The 27,067-nt window shown below is 40.6% G+C and overlaps 1 protein-coding gene across 3 annotated transcripts in view; it reads right to left on the bottom strand.

The window, feature by feature from the left end:
• Window positions 1-27,067, bottom strand: part of ano3 (anoctamin 3) — a 31,939-nt gene that overhangs the window by 3,647 nt on the left and 1,225 nt on the right. The window contains exons 2-24 of one of the 3 annotated variants that reach the window (XM_056386875.1): window positions 18,174-18,380; window positions 15,394-15,521; window positions 15,116-15,271; window positions 14,874-14,974; window positions 14,731-14,775; window positions 11,672-11,806; window positions 10,934-11,040; window positions 9,286-9,341; window positions 9,068-9,189; window positions 7,395-7,529; window positions 7,164-7,260; window positions 6,461-6,521; window positions 4,435-4,517; window positions 4,114-4,254; window positions 3,516-3,680; window positions 3,262-3,298; window positions 3,020-3,131; window positions 2,702-2,759; window positions 2,297-2,394; window positions 1,861-2,021; window positions 1,549-1,701; window positions 698-848; window positions 419-608 (exon numbers count right to left, since the gene is read on the bottom strand). In XM_056386875.1, the coding sequence (XP_056242850.1) occupies window positions 419-608; window positions 698-848; window positions 1,549-1,701; window positions 1,861-2,021; window positions 2,297-2,394; window positions 2,702-2,759; window positions 3,020-3,131; window positions 3,262-3,298; window positions 3,516-3,680; window positions 4,114-4,254; window positions 4,435-4,517; window positions 6,461-6,521; window positions 7,164-7,260; window positions 7,395-7,529; window positions 9,068-9,189; window positions 9,286-9,341; window positions 10,934-11,040; window positions 11,672-11,806; window positions 14,731-14,775; window positions 14,874-14,974; window positions 15,116-15,271; window positions 15,394-15,521; window positions 18,174-18,380 (2,699 nt within the window). Of the gene's footprint in view, window positions 1-418; window positions 609-697; window positions 849-1,548; window positions 1,702-1,860; window positions 2,022-2,296; window positions 2,395-2,701; window positions 2,760-3,019; window positions 3,132-3,261; window positions 3,299-3,515; window positions 3,681-4,113; window positions 4,255-4,434; window positions 4,518-6,460; window positions 6,522-7,163; window positions 7,261-7,394; window positions 7,530-9,067; window positions 9,190-9,285; window positions 9,342-10,933; window positions 11,041-11,671; window positions 11,807-14,730; window positions 14,776-14,873; window positions 14,975-15,115; window positions 15,272-15,393; window positions 15,525-18,173; window positions 18,381-27,067 lie in introns of all 3 variants that reach the window. The other 2 variants (XM_056386874.1, XM_056386873.1) reach the window with 2 other exon arrangements.

The raw sequence follows: 27,067 nt of genomic DNA on the forward strand, positions 1-27,067 counted from the left end.
CCCACAGAACTCACACTCGCCAGTATTTGCTGCATAATTTATAGAGCATGCCAGGGTAAACACTGTGTGGACCATAACAAAGAATTGTATAAACCCTGTAATGTTTTATAAGTGTAGATTATGCCAGTTTTTCTTCTTCAGAAAGCAACATTATCAGAGGAAAATCTTGTCAACTTTTCAAGAAAAGAAGAAATGCCTTTTTTTATCTGGAGCAGCACGTGCTTTTAGTTTTATTCTGTGGGTTTCTAGTGAAATTTCTCAACCTACTGCAGCTGCAAGATTCAGTTAAAGCATGAAAATTACCTAAATTGCGCTTGTGAGTTTTTTTTAATTTAACAGTGACAGCACCTGAACTAATGAAAGTTGAGAAAATGAATTGGCAAAAAAAAAAAAAAAGAAACAGGGAGTGATGACAGACCTCAAAGACGATGATAAAGGCCAGCCTGGCAGCCAGGACGTGCCAGAACTGCAGGGTGAACTCATACGGCACCGAGCTCCAGGGCGGTGCTCTGTAGTCTCTGTACCTGCAGTATCTGGGCTGGCTGCTGTTCTTCAGCTCGCTCATGTCAAACACAGACAGGCTGCTGTTCATGTACCCTCGCAAACACCTGAGAGCGAAAGGAGACGCTATCAGACCATAACAGAAGCCATGCTGCCGGGTATATTCACTGCTTTACGCATTATTTTGAATCCTTACTCATCCTCATGGTGGTGTGCCTTGTTCATACATGGGCCGTATTTGAAGGTGTAAACAAAGCGAGGGATGTAGTCTGAGGTGATGGCGATGACGAAGGCGTTGGTGATGACTGCCAGCACGCCGATACCTTCGAGAATCCCATGCCAGATACCTGACAGCCAAAACAGAGAATTAACATTTTCCAATATTGTTTCCAGCACACAAAAAAAAGGCAGTTAGGAAAATGACTGATCTATATGATGATCTGTGTGTGAAAGTGCTTCAGGTGGAAGATAATAAATAACAACCAAAAAGGAGAATCCTATCTTTTTCATACCCTGATGAAATCACTCATTTGTGATTTGTGAAGTCCTGATGTGCTTCATTTACTTCTCCTCAGTTAATAATATAAAAAAGTGAGATTCAACAGTTTTCTACAGACATGTGCAGGTATGTAACCAAATAGTTTAAGAACTGTTTTACTCAAAGCACATCATGTTCCTCGGTGGCATTATAATTAAGTCTATCAAGGCTACTGTCAGTGGAGGAAAATCCCCTATCTGCCTTCCCTTAGATTTGTCTCGGTGCGATCGGTAAATGTCAGCTTAAATCTACAAAGGAGCTTTGTTCTTTGATTCTGTGCGACTGACACATAATGTGTTCATTACAGCTGAAGCATTTCTAAATGTTTCAGGGTGGAGTCTTCCTTTAATTACAGGGCAACATGCCACAATAAGCCCTCGGACAAATATGGAAAATATTTGGTTGGTTTTTACTGTTGGAAGAAGTGGCTCGGATCCAAAAATAAAACGGACTCTGTGTGAGAGACACTGAGGAGGTGAAGTGCGAGGGCAGTCAGAGATCACACGGACCTATGTCAGTGGCTCGGGCAGGCATGGGTCTCCTCCACTGAGTGACAAACTTGTAGGCGTCAAGACGAATCTCAATGATGTTGTTGAGCAGAGCCAGGAGAGGAGCCAGCGGGAACGCCGCTACGAAGATGGTGGTGAAGCCAAACTGGAGAACTGCAGAGGAAAGAAGCGTTTGGACGAGCTTCAGAGGATGCCTGTCTCAAAACTGGCAAAAGCAATGTTAAATATTGAGTAATGGCCACAATTTACATGGATTCCTTCCATCTTCAGACAAACTCAAATATCCCACTTCAAAGGACTGTAATGTTTTACCCATTTCAAGGTATTCATCCACCAGTCCATGGGCGTTCATCGGCTGCAGATTCCAGTCTTTGTCCCACTGTGGAAGCTGGGCTTTATTCTCCACGTTCTGCCCTCCTCCTCCACCACCTCCTTTCTTTATCTTCCTACGAGACCACCAGTTCTGCAGCAAGCTGAGAACATAGCAAGTGGCTAACTGTCAACTCAAAGCAATTATTTCTGACAATGTATCGAGTGCTGCAGGAGCCCTTTTACTAAGCCCCACACAAGAGGATTTGATGTGTTCCTGCAGGAGAAAAGCTTTTTCATATGCTAATGGCCTAAAGGACAAAAACTATACAGACATTACAGAAGGTGTGTAAAGTGCCAATCATGTGAATCTGCAGCTTTAAACAGGATTAAATATGGCATTTCTAATGGGACAAGATCATAATAACATATTACTTACGGATAACCAAGCTCCATGAAGTTGTTCCAGATTTGTTTGAAGAACATGATGACTCCCATTTGCAGGCACAGATCAATCAAACAGCCACTCGGGTGACACTGAGAAAAAAAACGTTAAAATAAAAAACTGTGACATCCATATTTCATGCCTGATAATTCACAGCCTCGAGTGAATCCTGGGACACACTTCACTCCATTCTGGGTTTTTTTTCTTCTTTTGATCATATGAATTGAAAATCCCAGTAATTATGTGGGAGATTACTGGTTCACATGGTAATATACGGATGGATCATTAAAGAGATGAATTATTTGAAAATTCTAAATATATCCTGAAACAGAAGGCAATAATCAGCCCAGTCATTGCTGGAATAATCACCCACTTAGGGTGATGCCTAATTGCACTCACCTCCTCCAGTCTCCATCGATTAAAGAGTTTATTGTATTTTCCAGGCCTGCCAGCAAACCTGCACAGAGTGAGATTGGCAATATTAGCTGCAAAATTCAATCAGAGAAAAACGAAAAAGCTGCTATAATGTCAGATAAACCACAGCTTAGTCACATTTTTAGTCAGTGCAGTATTTTGTAACCATACAATGAGGAGGAAAAAGGGAGGGAGTCTTGGCAGATGTCATGACATGGGAGTTTGAAACAAAACATCTTTGCACAGTCACTCATTAAATTCACTGTAAACAGGAACAGTAGAGTCTCATGGCAGCCGGCCTACCTTCCAAGAAAGAAAGCGATGTAAAATGTGGAGCTGTTCAAATTTACAAACTGGAACAGGAACATCTTCAGAGCAAAGCTGTTCTCCCACTCAGACTCTGTCCGTGGGTGCTCTATAGCGGGGAGAAACAGGGGGAGTTGTGGGGTTTGACAGGGGGGGAAAAAAAATAAATGCTTGCCAACCATCTGGGAAGTGAGAAATAATGATGGTTTAAATGGATGCTGCATGCGGGCAATGCTCACCTAAATTAGTGAGCAGATAGGCCACCTTTTCATACACCTGACAAGAAAATAGTACTCATGAGCATCAACAGGAAACGGGTTAGGAGGAGGATCATGAGAAACAGAAGCAGGAATCTCAAAGAAACAAAGAGAAAGCCATCTCTCTGACTGTGGATATCATGGCTCCTGGAACAAAGTTCTGAATAAATGTTTCATGAAACATTTGTTGGGCAGAATACGTAAACGTGCCAGATGATGCTTGTACAGACACCCACCACGTTGAGGGACATGATGATCATAAAGTTGATGCAGACTCCAGTGCCAGAGGTGGCAAACTGCCAGTTCTTCTTCACAAACTTCCAGTTGAAGGAAGCAAACTTCTCCATCACAATGAGACGGAAAACCACCACAGCGAACACGGCTGTCAGGACGAGGGAAATCTGAGCAGAGATGATGGAGAGAAGGAACCAGAGAAGAGGGGATGAGTAATGAGTTTTTTTAAAAACTGTGATTAGCACTCGACTTTTGAACAGATGAACACTTTAGTTTGGGAAGAGGAGGTTTGTTATTATCTTATTATGAAGAACTGTGCAGAAAAAAAGGAAAAACTATCGATGAAGAAAAAAAATAACTATTCAGATAAATAAAAAAAAACCTCACCAGTCATATGTAATCAGTAAACAACTGAAATTAGGCCATCACAAAGGCTATATCCACCATTTCCTCTAAGCACATTCATTGTCCAGCAGGGGGAGATGTTATGCCATTACTGGCACATCCCACTGCTCCAAAAGGTGGCACACAAAATAACGGTGAGCTCGTTTTGAGCCTGAATCCCAAAAGGGCAGATTATTCAAAGATCAAAGGATTTACCATGAAGAATATTCCGGACACAGACACCATGAGCCGACTGAGTTTGTCTGAGAAGGGCTGGAAAGGCTCGGGCTTGCCAGAGATGGGGTTGACTCTCTCCACCCTGGAGTATTTGGCTTCAAACTGAGGCCTCAGCTCCTCCTGATTAGCAACACATATTACAGTATGAACTATTGAACCGTAGCTGTGTCTCCCCGGTGAAGCAATAATTAATATCATGTAAGCAGGGTCAAAAGTAGATGTACGTACGGCATGAACACAGGCTGCAATTATGAGATCATCAAATGATATCTGATCTTTTTGAGGATATTGCTGACATACCTCTTCCTCCTCCCAATCAATGAGATCCCAGTCATAAGTCAGTTCTGCCCTCCTCCTTTTCCAAAACTCCAGGAATACTGTGGCTGCAGAGGGGATCGGGAATCAGTCACATCATTGGTTAGGTTTGATATGTAACACACAGTATGATTGATAAGCATATGGGCAATTCACAATGGAGACAGACCAGATGTCCTGAGTGAAACACAGGCTGCAGCGACATGCATGGCCCATTATGGAAACTGATTACAGCCATCAGTTCACACACTGCGTCACATTTGTGGTGAAGTAAAGGAGAAGTGGCACAAGCAAATGGGCTTCACATGGAAAATGTTTCATCCCAAGATCATGTCTTTGTCAGACGAGATCCATTTGATCTTGAAAGACTTTCAAAAGTAAAGCTTCTGTGGGCAGAATTCAGTCTGGAGGCATTGTTTCCTCTGAATCAGACTCTACTGTGACTCAAGCTGCACACAACCCCAGATATTATGTTTGTAATCTTTTTTCTGTCGAGACTTTTCATGTATTCGGGTTCATCACAGATACGTAACACTAGAAACAAGGCTTTTATAAAGGCTGCGTGGCAAGCACGCTACAGAATCAGCAAATGTGGAAGAACTTTCATTAGTGCAAAGATGGGGACAAATGGACCCTGGAGTCAGTGGAAAAGTACAGTCACGTGTGATCTATGATGCACAACACACTGTAACACTGTAGTACTGATTCAGCTCATTTGTCAGTTTTAATCAGACACACATATAATATATTATGTGTAATATATGTAATATTGTAGCAGAGGGACGGACTTCTAATGAAAACTGACATGAGCATTTGATCGGTGCTGTGCAGCCTCAACACAGCTCTTATTTGTCCATTATGAATGTTACATACACCTGAACATATTACATGTGTTTAGAGTCGAGTTTAGTCAATCGGTCGATTAATCAATTAGTCAATCGACAGAAAAATACATTCCTCAGGTGCAAAGCTAAGCTACTCAGTCAAAAGCTTTTCTTCATTATTTTGTAGTTTTGACTTTAAAGAACTTCCATCACCTCACTTTGGGCTTTTTAGTAATTGTGATAGACATTTTTAAAATACAATAACTGATGATGAATATAAATTTGGGAAACTCAAAGGAATTGTGTCCTTAAAAAGCACCAGAATGTGAACCCTCAGTCACAACTACTTCGACTGCTGTTAAAAATTTTGAAGTTTAATATAACTTGACCCACTTTTGTTTAAAGAAAGAGAAAAGCAGCCTTTTCAGAGGCTTACATTTGGTCCCCTTGGGCTACCCAATTTTTCATCTTGCACATACACAGTCAGACACTAGACCTAGAGTGCACTCACGCAGCGGTGCAGTTCTGATACTTTGGTCCACATTGCCAAAAGCCCTCATGCAGGATTCAGAGCAACAGACCTCAGTCAGTGAAGCTGGCCTGACCTCCCTCGGCTCTCCACCTCCCCCTGGCCTTTATTTAGCCCAAACACAGAACACAATGTGCCAAGTGTTCCCTCTGGGCACAGGTGATTATTTACCACAATGGCAGATAAATGGATCTGGGCCAGGCGCTGCACAGTAACGCTCATAGTCTACATTACAAATATATTATAGCTGGGAGCACCACAGCTGCAATATATGGTTATCATGATGCAATTCTACATCCCTGACAGCCAAATGATACCATCTCCCTCTGGAGAAATGTTTAGTTATCTGACTAATTACATCAGGACAGCACTGGAAGTGTAAGAGAAACCTGACCATGATTTATAGGCAGACACATGTAATACAGGGAGAAGATCTCCTGTATTTGCACTGCAGAGTTTTTATATATTGAATTCTCAGTTGAAAAGCTTAATGTGTTTGGAGGAGTTGAGTGGAGAGTGAAGGCATGAGCACAGACACACTATTGTATAAATAGATTTGAATTCCAGCAGGGTTTGTATCAAGCGGAGAGCACAGTCGAAGTAATACGAGAGTTCTCAAAATCAGGAGAGTGGACAAACAAAAACAGCCTCCACCTACCCCAGATAGCCATGAAGATAGCAAAGAACACAGTGCCGCCATTGTCAAACAGATGGGTCACCTAGAAACACAAGCACATGAAGGGCTGCTCTGAAAAGAAGAGGAGTGCCTCCTGAAATAAGGGATTTACCCATAACACAAAATTATGACTTTGACATATTTTACAGTTTCAACGGCTTTATCATCCTTGAGTTTGGGGTCTGACATGAGAAATTTCTTAAAGGAATAGTTGACATTCTGGGAAACCAGATTATTTGCAGAGAGTTAGATAAGAAGATTGATAACATTCTCATGTCTGTCTGTTAAATGTGAAGCAACAACCAGCAGCTGACTCTGTCTACTGGCTGATAGCACCTAAAGATCTAAAGAAGATTTTACATGAATATCTCCCTTGTTTAATCTGTTAAAAAAAAAAAAAGTGTAAAATGACAAGTTGTGGCTCTACCTTTGGACCTTTGTTTATATAGCTTCAACCAAAACTTAATCAAACAAATCTCAAATACATCATTATTTCAAGTAATTTTCCGTTCCCTGTATGTGAAAAAGAAATCATGACATACTTAAACCACAACTTGACAACTCTTGTTTATAGGATCATGAACTAACTTTAAACTATGAACCTAAACATTTTGTAACAAGCTAGAAGAGGTGGGGAAACTCTAACATGCTGAAATACTGTGATGAATACGAGAACTGCACTGACCTTGGCGTAGACACAACTGTCACTCAGCGTCCATGGTTCACAGGTGTCCTCACACATAGCACACATGATGGTAGTGTTGGCTTCACATATCTCTTTGCTGGTGAGACAATGAACCCAGCCTCAGCAAAAGACAGCAAACCAAAACTATACATGTTTTAAATTATGATCTACATTTATGGACTCTATGTCAACAGAGTACGTGCAGTATGTTACATGGTTGTGTGAACTGACCTGACTTGGCTAGAGTCCATAGTGAAGAGACCATAGAGGAAGACAAAAACGCCAACCAGGGCAGCAGGGATCAACATACCGGTGTACCAGCCCAACCATGCAAAATACAGGCCGATTTTCTCACCAAAGTAACGTCTGGGAGAGAGACAGAGAGACAGTTGTCAAAATTCACCAGTGATCTGTGCTGACTGTTAATTAAACCTGGTCATGTTCATTTAGGATGAAGTTGGGGGGTGTAGATAGCGGACTGTGAGGCAGTGGCGATGGCTTCATGGATAGGGAGGGAGCCGGGTTGAAAAGTCACAAAGCAGCTGTGGTGGGACATGAATCAATAACTGTATCTGCTTCCCAAACCACAGATGTTAAAGTGCCCTTGAGCAAGATACTTACTGTATTTCACAACAGCTCCAGAAAAGCAGCTCAGTGTCAACACATCTTCCCTCAGCAGCCTATATTTACACGTAAACTACCAGGACTGGTTCCTGGTTTCAGGATAAGGTCTTATATGCAGTAGGTTTCTATCAAACCTTTTATCATGGTATATATAATAATATAATATATAATATAAAATATAATATAATGATATTGTCATATATTGTGATATTGGAAATTTCCAAAAAACTGAACTGAGTGATCATTTACAGATAAATCAGTTGGATGGGAATGTCTGTTTTTGTCAAATCCAGTGAATTAAATACCAGAAAAACCAACGTACATCATCAGATTGATAATGTAAATTTAATATTGCGATGAAGCATTTCTGCTTGTTGATTTGCTGATAGGGGTTGATAGGGGTAACTACCTCGGTACAAACAGTACCGACTAACTTTTGTTATCTCATTTTATACAACATCGTATACCACAGCCCTGAAATAATGTGATGATGACATGCACAAACACATAAATGACCTGAGCAGCTGGAATATTCCAAAATTATGTTCAACACTTCACCATTATGGAAAACAGGCTCACTCGCTTTCTTGTTGAGAGTTAAATTAGGAAAATGATACCGCTCCCATTCCTGTGCTTTAGCTTTAGCTTAAGGAAATTAGCTTATCCAAGCATCCAAGCACTGCTAGCCTTGCTCTGTGCAAAGTAAAACAAACATGTCCACCTCTAAAACTCTTTACACATTGTGTCTTGTTTGTTTAATTCTTAAGAAACCAGAAATGTAAAAATGACTTATGTAGTGTAACTGCCTCCCCTTGCTTCCAGTCTTTATGCTCATCGCCTCTAAGATCCAGCTCTCTACTTAACACAACCAGAGTCGTGTTGATCCTCTTATCTAACGCCTGGCAAAAAAGTGAATATATTTGCCAAAATGTCAAACTATTCCTTGTCACTTCACTTCACTTGGTTCACTTGTGATAAGATGGAAAAGTTTGGAACGACTGAAGTGGATTCATCCTCAATTGTCAAAGCAACTCCATCTGTTCGGAAATATCAGACATACTGGGATGCCAGAGAGTGACAAACAAGCCTGTTCATCAGAAACCAGGATCACTGAATAATCATGCATCAGGACAAACAACTGGGTTGCTTCTGTTCTATTTAAGTAACGCATCCTGAATATGATCAGAGACAGGATGAGGTTCATAATCAGGACACTAGAGCTCAGATAAATGTCCAAACACAGCTCATGACGCTGTGTCATCTGCTTCAAAGCTCATTACCTGATGAGGTCCAGAGGCTGGTATTTGTACCAGATGCCCCAGCGCGCCCAGCGCTCGTACAGAAGGTGTCTGTGATTCTGGGCACCGTGCGTCTTAATAGGATGTCTGCTCTTGTAACCACCCTGATGAGACAAGGAGTCAAAAAAATCCACATTACAGGAGGAATTTCACAGTCTGACCATCTGTGAATCTCTTCAGTTAAAATAAAGTTGTCTTACCTCGTGAGGAGGAAATGCAGCCTCATATGTGTTGTTGCCCAACAGCCGGTTGATACCTACATGAATAATGAAGCATATGTCATAGGATGCACAGATAACAACTAGAATAGCACAAGGACACCACATAAAAAATTAAGTACCAGGCATAACAGAGAGAGGGGTCCAGTGAGAGATTAATTTAAACCTACTCTTCCACAGTCACAACAATTTACTCCATTATGCAACTGACAAGCTGCACAAGCACATTAGAGGCTTAAAACACTCAGGTCAGAATTTCAAATAGCTGCAAGCACTTCAAAACAACCCATTGCATTTTTGCTGAACCATAATTACTTGGTGTCCATACCATCATTGACGCAGGTTGTAAAATATTGTCTCAATCACAGTAAACTAACTGAATTGTGTCAAACATGGCAGCGGGTAATGACTGAAATGTCATTTTCACAGCACATTAGTGCATTCATTCCCATTGTCATCCCTTCACTGAAACTGTAGATAGTGAGAGCAGGAGCAGGGAGGGCAGATTTGAAAAGGATTTTCCACTCTTGTGGCAGAGCTGATCTTATTTATTGGAAAGTAGAGTGGTCAACAGTATTAAAATATTAATGTGAAATCTGTTTCCAGCCCCTCAAGGCCAAACTTTAATCAGCAAAACATGTCGGCAGCAGTCAGACAAGACAGTGGCGTGGGAGTCGACGGACAGTTTCGCAACTGCTGATACCAAAATAACAAATAGCCAGAAGGAGAGGAGGGATCAGCCACAAGTGGGACGAGAGCAACAGCTCAGCAGCAGCACACAGCAAAACAGAAAACAAAGGCATAATTCGGTCCACTATCACCCTCTGAAGTCAAATTATCAGCAAAGTCTGAAGCCCCTGCTGGTTTTGCACTGCATGCTAACTCAGCCAGAATTCAAAACCTTTTCCAGTTCATGTCATGGTTTTTCTCTGAAAAATTCATTTAAAAAATTCACAGAAGCTTCCAAAATCCTATAACTCTACTCCAATTATTAGTTTTGAATTTTTGAAGTTTGGCCCTCGGAGCCAAATTCCATCATTTCACCAATCGCTTATTGGGATGAAATTTATAGTAAAGACCCAAGATCCCCTAAGGATGATTTACAGTAATTAAACTAATAAAAATCAATATTTTTTACCTGATGGACTCTGTGTAGCATTAATATATAATGTATCACATCTGGAAGTTATTTAAAAAACGTAGTGCCACAGATCTTGAAGATCTTATATCGTCAGAAGTTAAAAAAACAAACATTTTAACATATTTTGACTGTTATAATTTATTGCTGATATATTAAATATATAACACAAATTGAAGATGTTATATTATCCGTTTATCATTTGATAATTTTTAGAAAATGGCATTTTCATAGGTATTACTATTATCTATGTGTGATACTTATTGAGCCTGTTTTCCATTGGGTTCAGTTACAGCTTGTAATGGTTTGGTTTGTTACACACTGGATGATGGCGTCTTTTTCTCTGTGTCTAAACAAGATATCAATCTTGGTCCCTTAGGTCAATTGCTATTATGTATAAATGAGCATTTGAAGCCACTAACATGACTCTGATAGAAACACTGGTCAGTATGTGACAAGCCAGAAGAGAAAGAAACAAGTTCGGTGTCTTACCCATCTTAGATTTTCCATCCTCGTACTTGGTGCGCTGCAAGACATGATGGACTATTCTGCTTCTGGTGGAATTGGAGAAAAAGGTCTCTTTGTTGTTGATAGTGAAGCTGGGAGGGAAAAAACAGCACACTCCTTTAGTTATTCATCATGTAACAGTATATCAATATCATCCAGTCAAAGCCCTTAATGAAAGCTGAGCCAAAAACGATGGGAAGTTCATTAAAACTCAATACATGCTTTAAAGTTCATGTTTATTCCAGCATCATTATTTACCCAAAAACATTAAAGCTGACAAGCAAAGGAAAAGTGGATATGATTCCCTGACAAATGAGATTAGATGATGCCTTTCATCAAACAAAAGCTCTGAAGATAAAAAAAAAAAAAAAAAAAAGGGGGAAGGAATGGAGGAGAAATCTAATCAATTCATGGACATCTGCTGCTGCATTTCAATATCTTATTTATGATCAACTTGTTCTGGCTTCTGAGTTCATGCTCAAAGCGTTCAAATGTACAAGACCTCATGATGCAAATTTCATCTCCTGGTTTCCCAATTCAACATCCAGGGCTCAGGACATGAATGAATGTGAAGGATGAGAGAGAAACTAGGGCCACAGAGCGGGATGAATTTCAGACCAACACTACTGATGCAGACACTGCTATTATGTGACACTTTGATCATGAGTGCGAGTTTATGTGGTGGTGTGCGCGTACGACAGAACATGCACATGTCCTACTTACTGATGCATGCGTGCTCTGCTGAAGGGGGCTGTGTAGCAGTCGGTTTCCTCCAGGTCGGGCAAGGCCTCTTTGTCCAGCTTCATGGGATTTTTGGGAAGCCAGCTTTTTATCTGACGGCATCTCAGATGAAACCTGCTGAACGGACGAACGGAGAAACAGGATTAATGGTGCAGATTAACATGGAGATTTGTTTTCTTTGATGTGGAACTAAACTGTCTCCTTAAAGTAACCCTGTCAACCTCGCACCACCTTATCCTCACTAAAAGACACATTTACACACACACACACACACACACACACACACACACACACACACACACACACACACACACACACACACACACACACACACACACACACACTGCAGGCATCAGCATCATTTTCCTTTTTCACTTTGCTTATGACTCATGAGCCTGGGAGTCAGAGATCCTGGATAACAGCTTGCTGAATCAAAAGATAATTCTATTTTTTCATATTACAGTCATGATTTAAAGACCAGGTGAAGACTGTCAAAAATCAACTTAATAAATAGAAACAAAAGCTTGTAGCCATGATAGCAGCTCTGTGAGGTTGTATTTAAGCACAGTGGGGCTTTGAGCTAAATCATAACGTCGCTCACAATGACAAAGCCAACAGGCTGACGTTTAGCAGGTATAATGTTGACCACGTTCACCATCATACCTAAGCATGTTGGCATGCTAACATTTGCTGATTAGCACTAAATACAAAGTAAAACTGAGGTGCATTGGAATGTACTGGAATTCACTTGCAGGTATTTTGTCATAGACCAACATATTGGATGTGAGGATGGTGCTAAACGGAAAGTTAAGGGATCACCAAAGTTATTTCAAATCATCCTCTGGGTATCATGAGTGTCTGTATGAAATGTTCTGGCGATCCATCCAATGCTTTTTGAGATATTTCAGTCTGGACCAAAGTGTTGGACCGACCAACAGTCTGTCACTTCCATCCCCAGAGCCGTGCTGCTAGTGTGGCTGAAAATCAATTGGCTTGGTGATTTTTCACTCCAGATTTGCTGGAGAGGTCTTTGACTAATGCGTGAGGCTGCTGCTCTGATATGGATTGAATGAATATAAATGGGAATTCTGAGAGGGGAGCACACGTTTTATGAATGTTGGTGTTAAGAGGACAGGTACTGTATGTATAGAAAGTAATGATATCAAAGCAGCGAACTGTCGCCACCTGCACACAGCCCATTTGTTCAGCTTCACAGGGACACGAGTTAGCGACAGACCATTAGCAAACGCATAAAGCCTATTTACTTCTCTAGTAGATTTTTCTTTTAGGAACAACAGCTCAGTGAAAGACTGCAGCAGCTCGGAGGAACAGATAATGATCCTCATTCTTCACAGTGACTAGGATCACTCTCACACAAGATTTAAAAGTGCTTTGTTCTCAGTTGGACAGGTGGGCGTGTGATGGTTGTCTGTGGGATTTTGTCTGCTCTGTGTGTTTATGTATGTATGTGTGTCCTCCAAGCATGACCACTAATATGTACATAGAATGTAAATATGAAATAACAAAATAAACCTTCAATACTGTCAGCTCCTTCCTCTCTGAGAGCTATTGACTACAGTATATGACTGACTGCAGTTTATGCATAATGTGTTTGTAATAGTTTTTTGACACAGTATATCACTCTCCACTGTGAAGTATCATAAAACACTAAAACAAGCACATTTAGTGCAGTTAGTCTGTCAGGTCGCTCTTATCCTGCCTGACTATGTTGATGAGCTCTGGTCAGAACAGAGCCGGAGGATGGAAGCAACATGAGTCACACCATGTTTTCAGTTTAATGGATAAAAACCAGCAGTCCTTCAAGACCACTAATATCACACTTCACTGACTGCAGTGATTTCAGAGCTTTACAAGGGTTCATTCAAAGCTTACACACAAACAATAAACATAATTTCAGTTGCCTGTCATCACCGGAGTGAATGACCATGTGCAGAAATGTATGAACATCAGGTTTAAAGCGAATGAAAACATTTCACTATAACATTAAAATTGACGTCTAAATAAGCAACAATCCAAGTTAAAGGACTAGTGACATAAAAACACATTCCTACAACTGTCATCAGATTTGGATTCAAATGTTACTAAATCCTGATTGGTGCATGGAAAAACATGACATCACATTTTCCCTGCCCACCTCAAGCTTGTGAGAGAATTACAGGCAAACCAAAACTACAGACATCTGTCGCATGAAATATCCAAAACTGTGACACAAAATGTTGAAGTCATGTATGACTGGATCGCTCATATCTTATTTTAGAAATAAAGGTTTTTAAAGCCTTTAAACCATTAGATGGTTTGCGGACTTTACAATGAACATGCGGTGTGTTCACCAAAGGTTTAATTCTCCATAAACAAAAGAAGCTGCTGTTGTTTCTATCTGCCTTCCAATGAGATGAAGAGATGGAATATTTGGAGTCCTGTGCAGAGCTTTGACAATACTTGAACATCACATCAAAGCGCAAGTGCAACTCTCTAAAAATAGTATGCAAATAAGCCGATGCAGCGCCAGTTATTGGACTGAAAAATTACAAGTATTTCATAGAAAAGCTCTGTCAGTGCAGTGCTTTTTTTAGAGGTTGGAAAGTTCAATTAAACATTAATTTTAGCAAAAATATCAATGCTCGCATTTGTAAATCCTGGCAAAATAAAGTACTGCACTTAATCACTGGTTAGTCTAAACCGTCCTTTCCAAACATTTCAGTTACTGCTACTTGTTCAGACTGTGAACAGGGGTTGACTTTAATTTAAAATTTCTAATCCCAGACTTTGAAAATACTCTATAATTAAACACAGTCTGTGGATAGATAGATAGATCGATTAATTCTGGATGAATTAATAGTCACTAAATTGGTTTGACTCAAACTTTCTCTCTTTGTCTTTTTCCATTGAGATGAACTTCAATCTTAAAACACAGCTCACATTCCTGCTGAAGCCTTGCAGCTGTGCTTTCAGCAGGGACACAGAAGCAATCAGCGTCCTGTCCAAACAGAAAAATAATCCTATTCTTTAAATCTACTGACCTGCTCAAGGTTTTGCTCTTCCAGTCCGTAAAGTAACATTTCTTCCTTAAAAAGAAAAAAAGATGAGTTAGAGAGACTGAATAAAAACAAAACTGACCTTCATGTCCCAGAGTTAAAGGTTCGGTTTCTTTCTCTACAGTTACCTGAAAGGCATCCGGATGTTCATCTGCTCTGCATATTTGCAAAGTGTATCCCAAGGAGCATTGACCTTCACAAACATGATGTCGTTGTTTGTCAAGGAGGGCTTACAAGTTAAAAAGAAAAACAGAAATGTAAGAAATGGAGACATTATTAGTCAGTAATGTATCCTCCTGACATCAGATTTACATGATTTTTCCTATTAACTACTTTAACTTTGGTTCAACAGATATTCCTCTTTCTATACCTCTTTCTCCAGCATCAGACCCTCAGCACGCAAGTTCTTCTCAAACGTGCACCTCTTCTCCACCTGCGGACTCGACTTCTTGTAAACCAGGATGTAGTCAATACGCTTTTTCCCATCTCGGAAAAAGAGCCCAGAGGAAGCAGCTGGATTCTTTCCCTGTAGCAAAGATGCAGGTGTGCCAAACACAGAACTGCTAACTGTGTTCAATGACAAAATAACAACAGTGCAACAGTGTGAATATTCATGGCAGTAACCGTGGATTACTGGGAGCGTGGTACCTGAAGTGAATCTGTGCGGGCCTCTAATTTAGCGCGAGTGGCAGGCTTCTGTAGCAGGAATGACTCGTCTGCCCTCGTTTCACATGTAGTCACCTCTGACTCCTCCATGTAATGATCCTTGCCATCCTCTGCTGCACACAGACACAACACAATCAATGAGACGGTTACTGAACTGCAGAGGAACCAAACAAATTATCCGATCTGCATTAAGTCTTTTGCTGTTGCTCAAGACAATATTTTTCTTAATCCGATTGCCAACATTGAAATTACATCTGTGCTAAATAAAAAAAAAAGTTATTTGAACGTGGGCACCAGCTTGAGAGCAACACCTTGATGCAATTCAACAGATCCTTGCAGCGATGTTGAGAGCACGCCAATTGTGTTTCCTTCCTCCCTAAGCCTTAACTCATCCCACTGATGCACAAACAAATTAACATTCGGTTAAACCCACACTGTGACGAAAGATAGACCAGGCAGATTCTACCAAGAATCCCTTTCCTAACAGCTCCAGAAGATCAGTGTTTTGAATCCTTATCTTATCTTTCTGTATCGTCTTCTTTCAATTATTTTTATTATTTCAAAATACATTTTTTTAGAGGACAAAAAAAGTTTCATTTGGGAGCGAACCAAAAACCTCTTTATAAAGCACTTCATTTAAATCACCATAGAGTCAAGATTTAACAGCTTCATTAAATAACTGAAGTTAAATTAGACTCTCTGGCTAACAGTGTGTTGTAGAGTGTGTTAGCTTATTATTGAACTGTGAAAGAAAAGAGTCTTAATGCAAAATCACAAGCTGTGACAGTTTTTTTTTCAGTTTTTCTTTGTTTTAATTTCAAGCAGCATCCTGCCTGATCCCGTGTGGGACTGTAGAGACAACTTTATTATCTTCTGTGCATTTTAAGACCACAACTGAGCAGCATGGTGATATTTAGAATCACTACATTTCTAGAGAATAGTGAAAAAGTAGCCAAAGCTGCTTGCTACTGATTTCATTAGGGCGATAAAGTGGAGCAATATATCTCTTAAACCACAACAGCAGTGAAAACTAAAACATCCCCAAAGTTCAATTAATAACAAAGAGTACACACATGTAGTCCAAAAAGTTGTGGAAAACTGATTGCAGTGATATGTCGTCTTTCTTTTCAGACACCATTATGAATTTCCTTCACACTGAAAGCTTTGACAGCTTATTTGGGTTTAACTGTGCAGAAAAATGACTGGGCAACATGGGGTGCTGAAAAGAATCCAAAAGCAGACTGAATTTACTCTGGATCGTGCAGTATTTCCACACATATGCACATATAAAGCATAAATAAATAACAACAAGAGAGTAGTCATAAAGCTTAGGAGGCAAAAAAAAACCCAAAACAAGAATAAATTAAATAAGGTTAGACATAAAATAATGGAGCTGAGCAACTATACAGTGTCTTTAAGAGGCCTCAAAGGTGTAGGTGTTAATTGTACCTGTGGGGGAAACATAATTTGTTTCAGTTTATTCAAAGTTAATAAGAGCTTGCTGTACCTTGTAAAATTTGTCAATAGAGCATTTGAATGTTAAAGGTGCTATACGTAAGTTTTTCCTGCCATCGAATGTTGCTTCTTGCCAAGAGCTTCACCCACTGTTGTATTAACAAGACAAGAGTTTACGAGGCTCTGAGCAGCACTACTGGAGGCTACAGTGACTGGCTATCGGAAAGGTGAGGAGACAGGCTGGCCAGACCAGGGACAGCTGGCCAGCAGGCTAACTTCAGTAGAAGAAAACACGTGATAGAAATAGAAGCAAAACAAGAGGGTTGCTTTCCACTTGGTGAGTAAACGAATGAAGTTTAATGCTGAACTCACAACATCTTCTCTGTACGTGCCGGTGAGGGATCACGTCTGCTGCTTATTCTGTCTACACTCTCTCCTCCCGTCTACACCCCTGTTCCTCAGATGTCTATTCTCAGCACAACGTCAAAGAGCCCGTTCTCACCGAAATAGCAACACCTCACCTTGTGCCGGCTCATCTGCATGATACTCTCATCTCTCCTCCCACGTTTTTGCCCACTGTGCTCGGCACTGAAATACCAGTGGGTCAAGCAAAGGGTATTTCAAGGTCAGGAAAGTACCGACATGCTGAAGTGCTGAATGTGCTAGTCTTTGTGCTGTGACAATAGAGCCCTCGGTGTCAACGGCCTGTGAATACACTTGAAGATATTAATGACTAAATAATATTCCTCCCCAACAGGCATTTTTTATTTTACCAGTCCACACAGTGATGTATTGTTTTCCTTTCCTGCACTATCTCACTCCCTCTGAATGTGCACACACGTGACTGTTTTCTAAATCTCCTGCAGCGTTAATGCAATCTGCACAATCAGTTTTGTACACACGCCTTAAATGTCACCAATGTTATGAAAATCTGTGTGGGAACCAACTCTGTTCCTGTTGAGGAAAACATAAGATACACAGAAATGAAGTATGAGTGTACTAGAAAAACACTAACAGTTACCATCAGTGACAGGATGTGGATTTGCTTGCTTGTAAATTTTCAGAGTAGAAAAATAACTTCAACACATTGAAATGATCACATGGATGCTTCATATTAAGCTGGGTCACATCAAGTTCAGTGCTATTCACTTCAAAGTTAAAATCCTTTTGTCATTAAGTCTTTGTACCTTGTAACCCTGCAGATATCTGTAAGTAACTATCAGCGGTGCCACTCTCTCATGACTGAAGCACCACACCCACCGGTGGGTTTTAGGAAGACGTCTGTACGTTCCTCTCAGCGGACTGACCTGTCTTTGGGGGAAGGAGGCTGCAGGAAGTGCTGATGCTCTGACTCAGACCATCGACTTCTGGTTTGGGCTCCGGGCTCAGAGGCACAGACAGGAAGTGGTTGAGGTTGATTGGATGAGTCTGACTCTGGGCCAGGCAGGGCAGGCTGCGGCGAGACGGCTTCAGGCTCTTCTCCTTCAGGATCTCGCTGATGCTGGTGTGCATGCCTGAGGACGAGAGGGAAGAGTGGACACTCTTTACATACATTCTCTTTATATATTTATATATTTAATTTTATGTTTATATGTATGCATGCTTATACTGATGAATGAAAATATAGTTTTGTCACAGACACTTTCCTGAATACACATCTTAATATTTTTTAATGACATTTTATGTTGGCCAACAGAAGCCAACAATACTAAAGTTGTTATACATGAAGAGGAGGATGGGGTGGTAACACGAGCTGCAGCAGGTGTAGGCAGAGCAGTCAGGGAGATATACAGTAACTGTCAGTGATCAATTTCTTTAGATTAATTTAGGGTCGACTTGATTTGATGACACCGCTTAAAGCAGTAGTGTATGTAAAATTATTCCTTTTTATTGTTTTATCTTGTCATTTTTGTTGTTTGCTTGTTGGCTGTTTTTCATCTTGTTATTTCTATATCATATATTATATTGCAAAATATTACAACAGACAAACATCGCTGCTCTGCATTCACGTGCAATGACAAAAGAGAAACAAAATCCGACAGGGAGAAAGAAAAGGGAAATGTAAGAAAATCTATTTATAGCACTTTACAGATCTAGTGCACTAACTGAAATGAAGGGAGTGGGAGTAGAAAAAAAGGGAGGGAGGGAGAAATCACTTCAGTCATCAGCCTGTCCATCCCTTTATGGACTACAGTGGTGGTGATAATGTCTGTCCTTCATAGAGGAGTGCATTAAAACCATCAGCACTCCCCCTCCATTAAATCACGCAGGTCGATACCTCAAGACAAGCCTCATGATGGTGCACCACAAAACTAAACTACATGCACACTGTACGCTTGTCAGTCCTGACCAGTTCAGCAAAGCAGGTGTGATGACAACGCTGATGCATGCTGCCTGCTACACACTGCAGCTTTCTCATTAGCATGTTATTGTTTTATTAATACCAGCAGAGGTCATTTATTTCAGCTGTAAAAGAGGGAGAGAGCAGTGATCGTGGGGTGGACAAGACTGTTGAATGAGGGTTTCAACAATACAGTAATGATGAATTCTAGAGAGAAAGTCAGAGGTCAATCACATAACGAATGTCCACCAATAGAGCCAGGACATTGTACACGACCTTCACAGCAGGCAGCAGCTTCAGCGCCGCAGCTCCGGAAGAAATTTATTCATGAGAAGAAGGCGCTCGCACTCTCTCTTTTCTCAAATGAGAACGTGACTTACTTTTTTACCTCCGGTGAGGAATTCTCTCAGCGACCTTCCTGAAATGTTCAGATGCATTGATAATTCACTCTGCATCCTGAGGGCCACGCGCCGCAAGCTGCGCACTAACTCATTCTCATGACACCGCTCTCAGTGGGATTTCCCAGCGCTCGTGGATGAGAATGGAGCCAGTTAAAGATGCGGACACAGGGGAGCCACCAATCATGCTGCTGCAGCCCCACAGATAAGAAATGAATGAATGTTGTGTAGCTCCAGCTGGAAGCGAGATTTCACTTTACTGAAGAAAATGGTTTTTTAAAAATAGTGTGAAATAAGTCATTTAAATATAAAATTGTAATTGCTCAGCACAAAATACATCATGAGTAAACTGTAGATGAATCTATTTGTTCGTGTCAGAAAGTTAACTTGTCTTCAGGCTGATTACAAACCTTGATTTCCCAGCGCTTCAATTATTTCTACAGTGTACACAAGCATTTGGTTCCTCTTCATTCCTTTTCATATTTCCATCACTTTCATTCAATTCAATATTTGAAATCAATACTGAGCTGCAGGTTGTAAAGCTATTGTTCTGTAAAGAGTCATATTGTGCCAATTACATCTGCAGTGACATTTTTAGAAAGCAGAGATTTTATGGTCCGGTGAGCAGGAAGGTTTGTTTCTCTCAGCAACAACCGCAGCAACAACATCCTTTATGACTGGATGGTAAAACGGTGCGAGCTGTGAGCCTCCACTCAAGAGGACCGGAGCCTAAAGTGCCGTAATTTCGCGGTCTCTGTGGATCGGCCGGGAGAGTGGATGCATCCTTACTTAATCTAACTGTCCATGTAGAAGACCCAACCCGCTCCCTCTCCATTACGCCAATCGATACCCGGACAATGGTTACAGCGTAGAAGCCACATATGTGTAGCCAAAAGGTGCGTTTACTGGACTCCAGGTGGTTTAGATAATCCCAACAGACACTGGCAAGGCTCAACACGTCTGAGATGATACATCAGAGCAGAGAGAGCTAACGGGCCCGTAGTGGTGAGGCTCGGTGGTCCCAAGGGACTCTCAATGTTTAAAATAGACCCACAAATTGGACGGGGCTGGTGTTGTGTGAAATTGCTTCCATGGAAATTTTCAGAGCACGTGTAGATGGAAAAAAAGAAAAAAAAAAATTCACTGCTCAAATCTCTTGGCCTCTGTGGATATTAAGGTTATAATACTGGTTATCTGACAATCACTGCCCTGTTCCAAAGCTTTGGCTTCATTTTCTCATGCGGGCAGACTGTGAACTCTGTTCCACTGTCAGAGCCGCCCCGCAGTACAGTCTGAAGACAGTGAATTTTGTAAGTCTATATAAATATATAAAGGGTTCATCCAATGTGAAATCCTGTGTTTAATCTCGCTGTGTGCTGGCTAAAACTGGCTTATCAGGAGGAAGTTAATCCTGTGTGTGTATGTGTGTGCATGGACTGTATGTGCGTGTGCATGGGAGTCTGTGGGCTGTAGCTGAGTGTCTGCGAGTCCTGCACATGGAGGAGGAACGAGGTGACGACAGAGGAGCGATGAATAAAAAAGAAAGAGGCCTAGGGACTGGACGCTCGCTGTGAGGTGATGCGGGGAAAAAAACATCTCCGAACTTTTCTGCGTATCAGCGTGACACAGGACAACAATCCTGTGTACGCTCTCACAAACACCCACTCAGCCTGAGCCGAGGGGGAGCTGGACGAGCTTCAGGGAAGGTCGTGATCCGGGATTTGGATCTCTCCTGTGCAGCGTGTCCATGACAGTCTTGTGCTGTGAGATTAAAAGGATTTCTTTTGGTCTGTGCATGTACGATATTTTATATAGTATATCCCATTGTTTACTTTGCACTGTGTACCTCTCTACGAATGTTTGTGTATATGACAAACATAAAAATCCGGAATGGAGGTTGTGTTTATCGGTTTCGCTATGCTCCTCTTGATTGTCTCAGTCATCAAAAGTAAGCGTATAGCTGGCAGTGTCGCAACGCTATTCCTCTGTGCATCTGCAGCCAATCTACTCTGAGCCAGCTGGAGGAATTTAATTTGAAAAATGTCAAGGATTTTATGATCAATATTAATCTGTCAGATAGCAGAGGAAGCAAAACAGTGCTGAGCAAATGAGGTAAAACTGTGCAACATGTGTAAAAACAAACATCATTTTTGCTCTAAGTCACGATCATTGTGAAGCATCCATTATTACATTATCTGCAAGGATGTTGCACAAAGTATCAAACAGAGAATTCAGGTCAGTGGGCTGTTTCCCATCATGCCTCTGTTCTATACTTTTAATTATTCATCTATGTCCACCCCACAGCACTTTCAGCGTCACAGCTTTTAACTGAGGAACATTCTGCATCAGGACCTTTTTAAGCACAACACACATCATTACTGCTTTCCCCTCACAGGGCGCATGTCAGGGGATCCCTGCGATAACACAGTGGGCGAAGGAGTAAAAAAACATGACACAAGCGCTCACAAGCTGCGGTTATTTAGAAAATGATCACGTGGGGACAGGACTGAGGCGAGCCTCCCCTACAGAAACGTTCTCTGAGTAATTGTGTGTTTCATCCTTCGCCTGGCACCATTTCAAAGAACACATAGACTGAGGACTTAGACTGGTATCATTATAAGCCCTTCAATATTCAGCTCATATCTTATGTCACATGGTTAGTACTCAAGGCACACCATCAGTTCTTGCTGACCAAGGACAGGCGCGAGTAGCAAATGAAGATCTCAGGTTTGGATTGCATGAGTACGTCATTGAATTTGATCCGTGCAAGAAGAGTGAAAAAACACTTAAACACTTGTGCTCAAAATCTAACTTCAGCTGGTTGAAACAGAAAATATATTCAATATCATAACAGTTTTCTCAAAACAAAGATATTTTGGTGCAGTATCACTAATAATAGTCAATAAGAACATGTTGTATGAAGAGGGGTCGCTCAACAAATGAATATGAATATATGAATGTATACAGATATTTTAACACTACATTTGAAATTTGAATATTTATGACTTTTGCACAACCAGTGGTAGTATCTACAAACAAAAACTACAACACTTATCCCATCAAAATAAAAGCATTGCCTCACATAGTTGCTTAAAAATGTTCTTGATTCTCTGTCAATATTTCAGGATGTGTTGGTGGAATAACAAATGTGATCTCTCCCACGTGAATTTAACAGTAATTTTTCCAGTCAAATACAAATAACTATAAGTGATGTTTGCTCATTCATTCATTTAATTATGATTAATGATGGTTAGCTATTCAAATCTGATATATTCTATTGACTTACAAGCTATTGACTTAAGTGACTATAGTGACATACAGTATATTATAGCTGAATGAATGCAGTGTCCATTCACAAACCAGCTCACTGACTTGATCTGAAATGAGTGTGATTAAAGCTTGAAGCATCTAATTAGAGTGTTCATGGAGCTGACCCTTTTTAACCACCAGCGGAGAAAAGCACATCATTATGTGCAGTGACTACAAAAATATAATAATTCACCCTTTTGACCTTCTACCGTTTTATTTTTAACACTATTGATTCACATTGGATATAATTAGAATTTTTCGGACATTGATCAACACAAGAAATACTTTAATGTCAAAGTAAAAGCAGTCTGAAATACACTACGTGCACAATTATCGGGAAATTGAGTTTTCTGACCTTATCATTATTACTATGTAAATTTTCCAACTCCAAATCAATTTTTGCACTTTTAGATTTAATCATTTTCAGATGATAAGAATTTGAGGGTGCTTGTGGCATTAAGTGATTAATACCTTATATTAAGGTGTGCGTAAGTCATTACCTCAGGTAAAATGGGCCAAAAAAAGAGATTGAACTGACACTGACAAGTCAAAAATCTGAAATGCCTTCAGATAGATGCAACACTCTTGAAATAGCTAAACTATTGAGGTGTGACCACCGGACAATAAAGGCAGTAAAGGCAGCGGAATCATTCCCACCACTGAGTAAAGATTCACAAGTTGAAGAGTCAAGATTGGAGCAAGAAATACCAAAAGACGGATTTTTCAAGGTTTTTTGAACAGATGAAATGAGAGTGACTCTTGCTGGACCAGGCGGATGAGCCTACGGCTGGATCGCTAATGGACACAGGGCTGCACTTCCAGTCAGGCATTAGCAATGTGGAGGAGGGCTACTGGTATGGGCTGCTATCATTGAATGAAGATGAACCGAAAATCAACTCCCAAACCTACTGCCAGTCTCTGGAAGATACCGTCTTCAAGCATTAGGGCCGCTGCTTGAAGGAAGGCGTCCACAGCAGGACAACGCTCCATCACATGCATCCAAGTACTCCACTGCCTGACTAGACCTCAAAGACCTCAAAGATGACTGAATAATGACCTGCCCCCCTCCTCACCTGAATTTAAATCCTATTGGGAACTTGTGGGCCCTCCTCAAACATGAGACTTACAGTTACGGAGGACAACACACCTCTTTGAACAGCATGTTGGAGGCTGTGTTTGCTGCTTGAGTGTGACAGACTCCTTGGATGGAGGCTCACAGCAGTTATTGAAAAGAAGTGTGGCTGTATTGGTCACTGAATATTTTTGAAAGGCCAAAGATGTTATTTGTCATGTTGTGTTACTTGTTTGTTCCATTTACTCTAAAAAGACAATAAATACGTGATTCGTATATTCTATACGTAAATTCTTCTTGTAACTTATATATATATTCTCCTGAGGAAGACAAAACTCACTTTTCCTGTGTTAAACATTCAGGGTTTGAGGTTCAATGACATTTTGGACCCTTGAATGTGTATTCATTCAACAATACAAATAATCCTGAGGAATACAATTAGCTTAATAATTGTGCACACAGAGTAGGTAATAATTTGCCCCCCAGACACTGTCCACTGTCATCTGTCCGTCACGTGCAGCTCAGCGTGTCAGTCTGACCGTGGACACACCTCGGAGCAGATGGCACTTCTTACCCACAGTTTAAACCGTTCAGGGGCCTGTTATACAATCCTGGCACAACCTTTGGGTTGCATCATTTGAGCAGATTAAACATCTTCCTTCTCTCTCAATCCCTATATTTCCCCCCTTCCTTTAACGTCACACTATCTTCTTATGCCCCCTGATTGCTTGTGATTTCTACTACGTCACTGGATTTTCTGCAAAGCCGCTGCTGTGTCCATGGGTACACACCTCATCTGGGAATGCCTGTGAGCTGCACTGTCCTCAGTAAACAAAATAAAGCATGAAGTTCACAGAGGAACATGTTAGTTCCATAATGCCACCATTATGTGATTAAAAACCGTACAGTAACTTAACTCCAGCGGAACGTCTGCCTGTAATGTTCTTATAACCTAGCAACTAAACAGCCACGGACTATTTAAAGACTGTGAAAGTGTTAAAGCTGCCCATGCAGGACAAAACAGCCTCTTTGTTTTATCATTTTGCAAAACCGTTTGTTTACCTAGCATGCCACAATTTCAGAAAATGCACTTTTACACAGATATGCATCAAGTCATCTTACATGAAACTAACGTTTGCCTAATATTCCTCAGTAGCCTGTTTAAATCACAGATGATACTGTATATGCTGTCTCCCCAAATGTGTCCTGAATTATTGTCTGTATCTATAAAACCATCTGCCTGCTTGCATAAGAGGACAGGTGGCCTGCTTAGGACTGTGCAACCAAAGGTTTACACGCACACAAACACACCCAAACACACGATTAGCACACACTTACTGCATATGCACAAATACAAAGTTAAAAAGTGTAGTGTAACAGACGACAGTAGTCTCAGTCCTGCAGCAGCCACTGAACCGACCCAACAACGAACAGAAAACATAGACACAATTTTCAGAAAAAAATAAAAAAATGAATCCATACACTATTCCCACGAGGAAGAGCAGGATATAGCTTGATATACAATATTGATTTCTTAGAAACTAACAATTAATCAGCTGATTATTTTCTCCATTAATCAATTATTTAGTCTATAAAACACCAGAAAACAGTCAAAAATGCCTGTCACAATATCCAACAGCACAAGGAGACGTCATCAAATGTCAACATGCAAAATTATTCAGCTCACTCTCATGTAAGACCAAGAAGTGAATTCTGACATTTGAGACGGACTAATCAATCCATTGATTGATCGTTGCAGCATGAACAAAGAACCGCGTTCCATTAAAATCTTGATTGATTTAAAGCAAATACTTTCCAGCAGATATTGAGTGTTCAGTGTATCGATAAGTAACATACTGCTGATAAAGGGGAGTTTATGAAATTCACTCAAATCCCGGAAAGATGATTGTGATTCATTTTTATTTTAATGTCCAAATGTAGCTGTATTTTCTAGTTCCTGTGAACTGAGTGACATGTTTTATCAAGGCAGGAAGAACAAAAAAAACATCTACATTTTCATAATCAGTCCCTTCTCTAACTTGTGTCTAAGTCTGTCTTCAACCAAAACTCTTTTCTAACCTGCAGCTCAGCGGAGAACTTTTTAAAGCAAACTTGGACACAAAGTTGTATTAGTTTCCAATTGGTTTTTAGAATAAATTTCCAGATTTTACTGATTACCTATAAAGCAGTAACGGCTCGGCCCTCTGCAACACTAAGAAGTATTTTTCATCTCAAACACAAAACAGCTCCATTCAGCTTTCGAATGGTGAGCAAAGCATTTTCAGTTCTAAGCATTTTATGCTCTCATATAATGTTGATGACTGTGTTTCTGGAGGTGCAGTTTCTGAATATTGCTTAGGAAGAGTTTGTGAGCCAACATTCAGCCCGTTTGCCTTCATTTTAATGGTGCACTTAGCAGTCGCTGATACCAATCTGATACCATCCTGTGCTACATGCGTCCTGCTGGCTGGACTGAAGCCAGGAAGTGGTTCAATCTGTGATATATATTTTCATAAGCTAGGGTGTTCTCTTGCTCCATTGCCGCATGGACACGTTAAATCATAAAACAGAATTCTAACTATAATCAAATCAAAAGTCTATGTGGATTATCATAAAATTGACAAACAAACCCTAAAACCAGGATGGATTCATGTGCTACAGTCCACACTGCATGTGGGTCATGGTGGAGGATGGAAGAAAAAACACTTCTCTCTTATCAATGTAAATATCCTGCTTTATCTTCTTTCTTTCTTTTTTTTGCTCAGTTATATCTGCTTGTTTTCACACTCAGAACCAACACAGGGAGCTTGAGCAGATAAGCTAACACCCTCTTCAGCAGGGCATCCCTCACTCCTGAGATTTCTGGCTGCTCAGCTCAGCATCCTCTCATCAGACGCCAGGGGATAGACCCTTTCATCCTCCTCAGCCAGGTGCATAAACGCTAAGAGGTCACTTCTCATTTATGAGGCCGCATCTGCATGAAAACAAGAACTTTCTTCACGATTTCTCTAAATTTAGACAGCCGGCTAATGTATAATTAACACAAAGTGTTAAAGAACCTCTAATGTTCTCCAAAGAGCC

The sequence above is a fragment of the Seriola aureovittata genome, chromosome 10, assembly GCF_021018895.1.
Source record: "Seriola aureovittata isolate HTS-2021-v1 ecotype China chromosome 10, ASM2101889v1, whole genome shotgun sequence".
Classification (NCBI taxonomy): Eukaryota; Metazoa; Chordata; class Actinopteri; order Carangiformes; family Carangidae; genus Seriola; species Seriola aureovittata.